At 59.3% G+C, this 10,968-nt stretch overlaps 1 protein-coding gene across 16 annotated transcripts in view; it reads left to right on the plus strand.

The window, feature by feature from the left end:
• The window catches only part of SCRIB (scribble planar cell polarity protein), a 133,818-nt gene extending 123,427 nt beyond the window's left edge, over positions 1–10,391 (plus strand). For 12 of the 16 annotated variants that reach the window (XM_090040970.1, XM_090040964.1, XM_090040962.1 and 9 more), the window contains 5 exons: positions 332–471; positions 850–887; positions 1,738–1,812; positions 4,089–4,140; positions 8,271–10,391. In XM_090040970.1, coding sequence (XP_089897096.1) covers positions 332–471; positions 850–887; positions 1,738–1,812; positions 4,089–4,140; positions 8,271–8,431 — 466 coding nt within the window. In that variant the 3' untranslated portion in view covers positions 8,432–10,391. Of the gene's footprint in view, positions 1–331; positions 472–849; positions 888–1,737; positions 1,813–4,088; positions 4,141–4,284; positions 4,330–8,270 lie in introns of all 16 variants that reach the window. The other 4 variants (XM_090040961.1, XM_090040967.1, XM_090040963.1 and 1 more) reach the window with 3 other exon arrangements.
• Positions 10,392–10,968: the final 577 nt, after the last annotated feature.

The raw sequence follows: 10,968 nt of genomic DNA on the forward strand, positions 1-10,968 counted from the left end.
GCACAGATGCACAGGGAGAGCTTGGCCCCCAAAGCACAGGTGGTTCTCCCCATCTTCAGCCCTGGGGCCCCTGGCACGTTTTTAGACACCCCCAGGAGCCCTGCAGCGCCTCTGCAGGGTGATTGCATTGGCTGGGAGGAAGCTCAAGGCTGGTGGCACTGAGTGCAGCTGTTGTTGGAGTGCCCCCTACCCTGACAGCCTGTCTGCTCGGGACACGTGGAAGACAGGCCCTTCCCTGGTTCATCCTGGGGCCAGGGGCTGGCTGCTGGAATCACCCAGTTGTGTGCTATGAGGAAGTGACTGATGTCTTCTCTCTTGCTTCCCGAGGCAGGATGAAGTCCCTGGAGCAGGATGCCCTCAAAGCACAGATGGTGATTGCCAAGTCCAAGGAAGGGAAGAAGCGCAGCACCCTGGAGCAGCTGGCAGAGTCGCCTTCCCCTGCCCCCACCCCATCGCCAACACCTCTGGAAGGTACTACATGGTGACATTGTGGGCTGGGGGGGGGTGTCACCGCACCTCAAGGGAGCAGCTCAGGGCTCACTACCCTCAGCATGCTAGCCAGGGCTCCCGGGTGCCAGCATGGGGTCGCTGTGGGCCGGTCCTCTTGTCACCCAGACGGGACATGGAGAGTGTGTCAGCCTGACAGGTGGTCCTGCTCACCCCAGACTTGGAGAGGTTCCTCTGTGGGTGACAGCTTTATGCAGCAAGGCAGGGGAGCTAAGCCATTCCCTGCCTGGAGGAGCAGAGGCACAGACCTGTGCTGGGGCAGCCTACCATGGGCAGTGCTTGGGCGTGGGGTGCAGAACATGACATAGTCTCTGCTAACCAGCAACTCTGCCTCTTTCACAGATTGCAGCCCCAGGACCATCACCTCGCCAGGACGCCTGGTATGTGATGCAGGCACTTGTCTTCTCCCCATTTATGAACCTGGGATCCCTGCTCCTGAACCTGCCCAGCCCTGAGAGGGCAGAGTGGCTCTTACTGCCAGGCAGGGGCCTTCCACCCAGAGCCTTGTGCCAGCCCAGTTCTGGGGCACAGGCAGCAGGAGCTGGCTGTAGCCATGTGAGCTCAGCAGCATTGGCCTGAGAGCTGATATCAAGCCCCAGGTTCCCATTTCCCCCACCTGTGAGCTCACCCCTTCCCACCTTCACTTCCTTGCCTCTCTCCTCCTTCAGCTCAGCCTCTGCCCTCTGCACCCCAAAGGCCTTTCCCTTCCAAGATCTCGTCATTCCTCCCCTGGTTTACACGATCTCCAGCAGCTTTAGTCGAGACCAGACATGAGAGACAAGTCTCAGCCCAGAGAGCTCAAAGTCTAATAGCCAGGACAGACAGACAGAGGAAGGGGAGCAGAAGTGGAGAGAATGGGATGGGCTGGCCCCAGTCACGCCACAGGGCAGGTGTGGGGCTCAGGCCAGAAGTCCCTCTGGGCAGGGCTTTCCAAGGAGCTGCGAACCTGCTCCAGTCCTTGCCAGTTCAGTGGAACCCACCGCATCCGCCTGCTTTTAGGACACCTGTCTCTCGTGGGCCCTGAGGAGCAGCAAAGGGCAGGGCTGTCCCCCAGGCATGATGTGAGCAGCAGGCAGGTGTCTGCACAGCACAGAAGTGTCCCTGCCACATGCCCCAGCCCCTGTGTTGCTGGCAGCACCCTGCAGCCCTCCACGTGCTGCTGCTCTCTCTCTCTCTCACTCGCTGTCTTTCTCTCTTTCTCGCCCTCTCTCCTCTCGCCATCCCTTCCAGTCCATGTCTGAAAAGAAGTTTGACTACCGGGAATTTGCCGCTATTCCTTCTTCCAAACCCGTTTATGAAATCCAGGTACAAGCTGCATGCTGCCCTTCTGTGTCCAGCTGCCAGCACACCCGCCAGGCCGGCTCTGGTGGGAATTCCCTCGCTCACTCACCTAGAAAAGCCTGTCTCAGGGTAGGGGTAGAGCTGAGGGATTGTGGGTAAAATGTCTTTGGGATGTAGCAGGATTATGGTGTGCGGCACAGAGAAGCGCCCTCACTCTCTGCAGTGAGATCTGGTATCTGTGCTGGCGGCTGGCAGCTGAGCGCGAGGACACAGGCACACAGCGCAAGGACAGGAGACTACCACCAAGGCCTGTTCACATGGGAGGCAGCGACCTCCGTCTGCTGGAAGAGCCATGTGTGAGAGGCAGCGCTTCCCCACAGCGTCGCATTCTCCCTGCAGGCAGTCGGCCTGAGTGTGGAAGACTTCAACCAAGTAGCAGAGGCCTTGGTTTTTATAAACGCTTTTGTGAACACACAGCCTTGAACAGTCTTGCTCGGGAGCTCTTGTGGACTCAGGGGCAGAGGGACAAGAACCTCCATGCCAGCATTGAAATGAGGCTGCCTAGGCCCGACGGCTGCCCTGGAAGCAAGTGAACCTCAGGAGAAGAGAACAACCACGAGGACACGAAAGCCAAGGGGTCAATCACACTCATGGAAGGGAAGCAAATGCCACTTCACACCCAGGAGCAGCTGGCAGCTTGTCGAAGAAACCAGCACCACCCATTGAAGCCCCGGGACTCAGTCCTCCATGAGGAGCTGAGGTGGGGCTCCATGGGCCCCAGCACTGGCATGCCTGCCACTCGCTGACAGCAAAAAGCAGCTGGAGCCGAAGCAGCTCTCAGGGCAGACCTGCCTTATTTTCCTGCATATGTACACTCCGACTAAGTTACACACATTCCTGGTGAGCGGCTTTTGTAGCAGGGTCTCTGAGGAGGCTCCAAACAGTGAGAGGGACAGCAGCTGCAGGTGACTGCCAGAAGTGCAGTACTTGGAGAAGCTGTGTGCACCACTTGGGGAGCATGGCCAGACACGGTCCCCGGCAGGTGCGTGCTCCCTGCTGGGCAAGAACACAGCCCCAGCACCACGGCAGTCGCAGGCCACAAGGTCCCCAGAAGCTGTTGTGCAGCAAGGGACAGGAGACCTTTCGTTCCACCTCCAAGGGGCCAGGAGGCCGCTTCCCCGTGACCTCGTTCACATGGCTTCCTGCACCTGGAGAGGAGCTGCAGCCTTTGCCAGGTGCAAGCAGGAGGCCACACAGCATCCGTGCTGCCTCTCCAGCAGCATCAGCAACTGCAGGGCTGCACCTGGTGCAGGTTCCCATAGACAGTTTCATGTCGCACCTCCCTTCTGCCGATATGTCCAAGGCATTGCGAGGTCTGAGCCTGAGGGATTCGTGGATCAACGGCACAGGGCCACAACTGCTCCCTGTGCATGACAGGCTTAGCTTGCATCAGCAGAAGACAAGGCTTCCTTGAGGCTTGGCCAGGGCTGTGGAGTTTCCTGCTGCAGGGCTGGGGCTCCCACAGGCCCCTTGGCACTGCCAACCCACATGCAGAGGCTCCTCCTGCCTGAGCAACCACTCAGCAAAGGGTAGCGGACAGCTGCAGTCACCTCCTTCTCACACATGGCCCTCAAGCGCTGCATGGGTAGAGACCTGGGGCGCAGCTGCTGGCTGCTTATGGACAATGGCCCTGGACCACGGGGCCCAGCGTGTGCTGTGCTAGCCTGAAAAGTATAGACGGGTACAACCTGCCGTTATGCACAAGCGGCTTGGCCCATACCACACCAGAACCCGCAGTCCCCGCTGGGCACCAGGGACAGTACCAAGGGGTCCGGAGCCCTGCAGGAGGGGTCGTCATCCTAGGGAGCCTCCAGGCTCACAGCTTTAGGGATCGCACACTGAGCTCACCTGGCCTTGCCGAGGCCCTGCAGCCAGTGGGGTCTGCTGGGGCTCAGTCACCAGTCACCCTCGCACACCGCCTGTGCTCATGGAGTCCCTGCATACCTCCCGGGGACAAGTCGCTGGCTAAGGGTGTTGGGTAAAGTGGACCCTGGAAGACAGTCCAGTGGATCGCAGCCTCCACTCCCGTCCTCCCTGCCTGCCCTGCCCATCACTCTTTCTCTTAACCCAGCCCTGGTAATGAGGAGAGACCCCTTTGCTCTGGCCCCCCTGCCCTGCCTGCCTGGCCTAGCGCGTGAATGGAGTCGCTTCCTCTTTGCTGAGGACTTGGCCTTGCCCCTGCCTGACAGTCGGGGCTGAGGGAGCTGGATGCTCACTGCCCTCTGCTCTTTTCCTTCCAGTCGCCTGATGCAGCCGATGGCCTCAGATACATGGATGACATGAACAGCTCAGGTGAGTTGGTGATCTGGAGCCAGGCGGTTTCCTGGGTGCTCATGTGCCGGCTGCGCTGCTGGGGCAGCCCAGGATCCTCTAGACTTGCCCCAAGGAACCCCTGCTCCACAATCTGAAGCAGGCTCCTCTTTCTGTCCCATCCAGACTGAACCCCCCCCCCTTTCACCTCCCAGCAGCACAGCATTGTGGGTAGGACTTTTCTGCATTGTGGTTGCGTGACAACTAATCCTTGGGGAGCAGTGTGTTTGAGCATGCCAGGCTGGTGCAAGGGGGCAGGCTCCAGGCCTACACAGCCATGGGCCAGAGCAGTGGTGCGGGGTGCTGCAGCCCAGGCTGAGGCTGTGGTTGGACTGTGCCAATGCTCCTACTGGCACCAACCCCCGCAGGGTCCTGGCTGTAGGGTCTTGCCTCTGCGCTCATGCTCAGACCCGTGCAGCATTGGGGGGCAGGAAGGGGTTCCCCCCCTGCTCAGACTGGTGCAGACTGGGGCGGGGCGGGGGGGTTGCTTTCCTCTGCAGTGGGGGCATGGCAGTGCATTTTAACACCCCTTGCCCTGGTGGGAAACTGGCAGTCCTCATCCTCCTGCTTTACCAGAGGCAGGTTCAGGGGCTCCCTATGACTGAGCAAAATGCCTTGGAGCTGTGCAGCAGCCAGGTTGACTTCAGGTTAAGGAACAGGCCAGACAAGGACAAGTCTGGGATGGTTTGGAGGGGGTGATCCTGCCTGGGGAAGGGGCTGGACTAGATGCAGCCTCTGGAGGGCCCTGCCAGCCTAGCTGTTTTGAGTCTGATTCATTCCTGGGGCCAGTCGCAGGGGTCATCTCCTCAGGGCTGTGCAGAGGCTCCGTGCCCAGCCCTTGCTCTGGACTAGATGACGAGACCAGATGCGACCCCAGAGCAGCAGTCCATCCAGTGACACAGGTCACACCGCCCTCATGCTGCCTGGGGGCACCCTAGGGTGTTGTTCTCTTCTGTCTGGGTGGTTCCCACTCAGGTACACGTGCGCTCTGCGCCCACATCACAGCCCGTGACTCAGTGCTTGTGGGGCTGCGCCTGCACATTTGCCCCAAGCACAAAGGCAGGAGGTCCGGAGCGCCTCTTGCGTCCTGCCTGGCACTCAGTAGTGAGCCTCTGCTGTCTCCCCTTGCTCCCTGCCCATGCCTGGGGCATCTCCTGCTCCCAGTAGCCTGTTTGTCATTGCTTCTCTTTCAGCTTCACAAGAAGCAGCTTCTCTCCTCTCTTGTCCCAGTTCCTTGTGCCAGCAGCCCTGGGCCCCCATGTTGGTCTTGTTCCTTGTTCTTTGGACAGGGAAGGGGACAGGGCACCAGCTTGGGGAGCGCTACAGCTTGTGGCTGTTTTCTTCGAGCATGTATTGCTCCAGAGAGGCCTGGTGCAAGAGGAGGCAGGGCCCTGAGGGCAGGCTGTTGGCTTGGAGCAGGGTTGTCTCTCTGTGCTGTCTGCTCAGTGCACAGGGATGTGCTTCCTGAGACCAGCAGCAAGGCAGGGCCCTGAGCGCCAGCACTGACCAGCTGCCCCTTCAGACCAGCTGGGTGCAGCTGGGCACTTGACACTGTGCTGCATACCCCCACGGAGCTTGCTCCCAGCACTGTGCAGACAGAAGAAGCCAAAGAGGAGCCACAGGCCATGTCTTCTGTTTCCATCACCTGGGCCTGGCTGAGCTGAGCACTGTGGCTACCCACGTCCAGGGAGACTCGAGCCCCCCTGGCAGGGAATGCTGTGGATGCTCACGCTGACCCGGCAGTGCACTAGTGCTTAGGAGCTCATGCAAGCTCATTGCACATGTTGTGGCCTCAGTATGACTCCAGCTTTGGCATCTTGGGTGCCTCGGTCCCTGCTGTTGTCACAGACTGAGCTCTGGGTCGAAGCACTTCTCCTGCTCCAGGGGAGCTCCACCTTGCCTGTAAGCCACAACCTGCACCCCACCCCACCCCAGTTCCTGGCCCCTTGCTGAGCTCTTTATTGCCTCCTACTCCTAGTACAGAAGATCCCCCTATACCAGTGGTTCTCAACATTTTTTTGTTCCAGGATCCATTTGTAAACTTCAATGGCCAGTCCCTAGCCAGTGCCCCCACTCCCAACCCACTGCCCCCAGGCCCCCAGTGTATGGGGTGGTGGGGTGTGTGGTGGGGAAGGTGGACAGAGGGGCCCCAGCAGCCCCTCCTAGGCTAGAGCTCTGCCAGCCTGGAAGGAAAAAGCCACCATTTCCCACATTTTTCTCCTTTAAAGGAGAATCCATTTTAAAAATTTGTTTGTAACTCTTTTGTATATTCCTGCGACCCCATTTTTGGGTCACAACCCATGGGTTGAGAAATGCTGCTGTACGCCACCTCCCCTTACACCACTCCATGGCAGACTTCTCCCAGGGCCCCTGCTTAGCCCCCACCACCACCACTTTAGGGAACAGCAGGGTCTCCCTCCCAGCCTCTCCCTGTGTCCCTTCCCCTTGTCCCTGAAAGGGCCTAGTTCTGTCTGCAACTGTGAGTTCTCGCAGGGGGCCAGGTGGGGAGAACAATACCTGATGCCCTGCTTGAGGCTGTCTCTCCTCCCCTGGTCTTGCTGCTGCCTGTGCTCATCATCGGGTGTCAGCCTGAGCTGTGATGTGTCTCTGTATCCATCAGCCTTCTCTGGAGGTATTGCTTCCTGTCCTTTGTTCAGGAGAGACCCGCAAGCTCCCTGGCTCGCCTCTCTCAGCCTACTTAGGAAATGCTTCCTACATCCTTCACTAGTCATGTCACCATTTGCGCCTGGGCCATCCTGGTCATCCTGTGGAGGCTGCACCAGTCTTAGAGCCACCTTTAGCAACAGCCCCTTTTCCAGTGGCTGTGAGCGTCTGGACAAGCTGTGTAGCCACCCGGCGCTGGTGGCAGTCGTCCGTGTCGTTTCCCCCCCCTCCCTCCCCCCGCACACTGCAAGAATGAGCTTTGCCATGGCTCCGTGGTGGGTCACGCAGTGACCTGAGTCCAGTCCTTGCCCAGTTCCTCATGAGAACAACACTGCATTACACTGGGACCTGGTGCTGCAGGGAAGGATGGGCCCCACTGAGCTCAGCTCTGAGCTGGGCCAGGAGCAGGATGCCCTGCTCCCACACATGCAGTAACAGCCTGGCCTTGGAGACACACAGTAGGACCAACACTGCCACGTGCAGGGGTGGGCACCACTTCCCGGTTGAGCTTGGTGGTTGGGATGGGAGCCAGAGCCTCTTGGGGGCTGTGTTCACAGCAGCAGGACTTTGGGGCAAGAGCCGGGACAGGGGGCGGAGGACAGGGAGGTGGGCTGCTGGTCTGTCCAGGAATCCAGACATCCTCTGGAGAATGGGACCATCTCCCACAGGCCCTGAGCAGCAGCAGCAGCACCAGCCTTGCCCCTCCCCTGTGCCACCTGCAAGGCCAGTTTTGCTCTCGCTGCCACTAACACACGCACGTAACACGTGTGCATGCGCACATCTGTCTAACACCCAGACTTAGTTAGCCCTGCCCCTGTCTGGAAGCCCACCCCTGAGGGTACAGCAGCCCTCTTAACTGGGGCCCCTCAGCTGGGCATTTGGGACTGGTGGCTCTGGCCAGGGCCCGCTCAGGGGCTCCAGGGCTGAGCCTGGGCTTCAGGCAGGGGCTGCCCCTGCCCTTTGTCACAAGGTGCCTGGCGCAGCGCATCCTGCCCTTTGCCCTTAGGCTAGGGGCGGGGTCAGGATGGCACAGGCCCGGGGCCAAACTCAGCCTCTCCCAGCCCCTGTCCTGGCTGTGTTCAGCCCATTTGCTGGAGCTCCTCCAGCTTGCATGGACCAAGTGCACAATCCATGGGCCACAGTGTGCAGGGCATAGCATGTGGGCAGGTGTGAGGCACGTCCCATGCATGTGGCCAGGTGGCTGTGACTGCAGCGGCTGATGCTGTGCCACCCAAGCCCCTGTCTTGGCTCTGCCCAAGCCCCTTTCTGGAGCGCCCAGTGGCTGCCGCCTCTGGCTGGAGCAAGCCTGTAGCCGGAGCCTCCGTGGCAGCTGGTAGCCGGTGAAGCCCAGCCTGCCATGAGGCCTGGCATGGGGTGGGGGTCAGCAAGGGCAGCTGGAGTTGGGGACCCCCGTCTGTCCTGTGCCTCATCTCCCTGTCTCTGCTCAGTCCCCCAGGAGCAGGACGGGCAGCCAGAGGAAGAGGAACTGTTAGTAACGCGTGATCCATCAGCACCCAATGCCTCCACACTCGAAGATGTGGCTCTGTACAGCAGCAAACGCAAACTACGGCATGGCCGGCGCAGCCTGGAGGCTGCCGTCCCCACATAAAACATCTGGCGCCCGTGAGCAATGGGACGGACCGGCACCGGGCTCGCGACCTTCCTGGGCTCTGCCGACAGTGCTGGCCTAGGCCCCACAGCTGCCCCTGGCGTGGGACGGGACCCAGGAGCCCGGCAGCAGCGTGGTTAACTGACTTCTTTGGAGGCTGTGAACGTCCCTTTGCTCTTGGCCTGCAGCACGCTGGGGCACGGGCTGAACAAAGACAGCACTGGAGGCTAGTGGCACAGACAGGGCAGAAGGCAGTGGCAGTGTTAGCTACCACTGTGCAGTGTGGGGGGGTTGTGTGTGGGGTGGTTTGGGGAGGGGCACTAACTGTTCTCCCCTGAGGACGTTTTAACCGTAAATCCAGGGGTTGTGTTGGCAGACGAAGCAGCAGGCAGCACCAGCCTTTGCTCCTGTTAAGTTTTGCTTAGTTGGCAAAAAAACTCTGTCTCCCTGCCCTCCCCCGACAGGGCCTGTCACTGGGCCTGAGAGAGCTCAGCACGGCTGACAGCACCGAGTGAAGCCCTGCCCTCGGAGCCTGTGCGTCCAAGGGGGAGGGCGGAAAGGGAATGTGTTTGGGGGTGTCCAGGTGCCTCTGCCCTCATGGGGATGCAGTGCTCCATGTCACGTGCCTCTGTGAGCGCAGTGACCTGGTCCTTGCACGCCCTTCAGTCTGTGCCATTCTGGGCGCCAGTACCGTGTCCGGTGCAACACAGGCATGCACCCTCCTGTGCAAACCTGTGTGCCTCTGGGCTTTGTCCAGTGTGTGGGGAGTGTGTGACTGAGCCATGGAGAGGCCATGAGCAGCCGTAGCAAGGGGATAGTGTGTGCATGTGGCAGCAGTAAGGCAGAGTAGTGGGGGGGGGCTAGGATGTGACAGATATGAGGCATAAAAGGACCAGCAGAAGATGAGGTTTGTGCCGGGACAGAGGGGCTGGGGAGTGGGGGGCTAGGTAGGCAGTGGAAGGGCTGGGGGGAGGGAGGGTCTTGGGTGCAGCAGGAGGCCGAGAGGGGTGGAGGGGACAGCGGTGGCACAGCACGGGGCACTGCTCATTAGCGCTGAAGTGAAGGGGGTGGGGACGCCCTGACACCAAGCCCTGCAAGGAGCTCCAGGAGGTAACGGGCAGGCAGGCCTGGCCCAGGCACAGCAATAACTAGTGTGGTTGTGCTGGGTGCCAGCCCCAGGATCTGAGTTTGTCACTGCACAGCAGGGCCAAGAAGAGGCTAGTCCATGCCCGGCCACAGGCAAGACACGGTGCACAGCTTCCATCCTGGAACAAGGCACTATACAAAACCAGCCTAGCAGCATGGAACCAGAGACAGCTCCAGGGCTCCCCGCACCAAGATGTCTCACATTCACTGCCCTCTTTTGCACTGAGCAGCTGATCTCCACCCCTTGCCCAGTGCATGGCCCCAGGGGGTGGGGGGGGGCCGCAGGAGGTGCATGCTGCTGTGCTGCCTCTACAGCGATGAGAGCGGGGCTGCATGAGACAGGTGGCACAGGCATGGCAGGCATATCTGCTTGTACATTTGCTGAATGACTGGATCCGGTTTCTTTTCATTGAGATGCTCCCTTCACGCCAAAATCCAAGGGATTGTTTTAACTGACTTTGTATCTTTACTTGTACAGGCCTTGGAAGGGGGAAAGCTGATTATCTCAAATTGCAGCTGCGGCTGCTTCCATCATCAGCAATTTGAGCTTTTCCTTTTTTGAACCTAATTTTAGCATTTGCTTTTTAAGACGAGCGGTTTTGGAAACAATCCTCAATTGGGTTTGGTGACTAATGTGTGATTCTTCTTTCCCGTGGTGGCACCTGGGGGCCAGGTTCTGGGCTCCTCTCCCTCTCACCTCTCCCAAGCTACTCCGAGGGAAAATTAGCGCATCAAGACTGTAACTAGTGAAATTTGTACAACCAAAGAAATCTATTTTGTGGTTCAAGGACAATAAAGTTTACTTTACATTTTAGTGCCTGTGTTCCACGATGGAGGTGTGGTGTGCCCTGGAGGCCAGGCAGTCACCTGAGGGTATCCACCCACTTGCTGCTTCTCTGCAGCAGCCTGGTGCCGGGCCAGACACCTCCACAGATGCTCTGCAGGCTGCTGACAGACAGACAGCCATGGTGGAGCAGTAGGAGGGCAGTCAGGTTTTCCGCCCTTTCAACAATCAAAGTAAATGGGATGAAAAGGATGTCGGACATGACACCGGGATCCTGATTTTCCATGTCCCACGGAAAAACAGAAAACCATGGATGTCCCATTTTTATCAGAGAAAACCATGGATTTTTTTCCCTTTTAAAAGAGAAACCCACATATTTCCCCCTTTTGCAAAGTGCTCTGCAGGCTGGCTGAGTTCCAGCCTACAAGAGCTGTTTGCAAAAGGGATGGGGAAACCCTCAGGGCTGGGGGGAAGCTGGCTAGGGGCTATGGGAGCGGGGCCTTGGAAACCAGCCAGGCATTCTGGCCAGGAGGGGGTTTGCAGTCTCCCCACTCCCAGCTGGAGTCCTCAGCCAGCTGGAAACCACCACTGCTCCCGGCCAGCTACA

This window comes from Crocodylus siamensis, chromosome 3, assembly GCF_052110815.1.
Source record: "Crocodylus siamensis isolate JL-2025a chromosome 3, ASM5211081v1, whole genome shotgun sequence".
Classification (NCBI taxonomy): domain Eukaryota; kingdom Metazoa; phylum Chordata; order Crocodylia; family Crocodylidae; genus Crocodylus; species Crocodylus siamensis.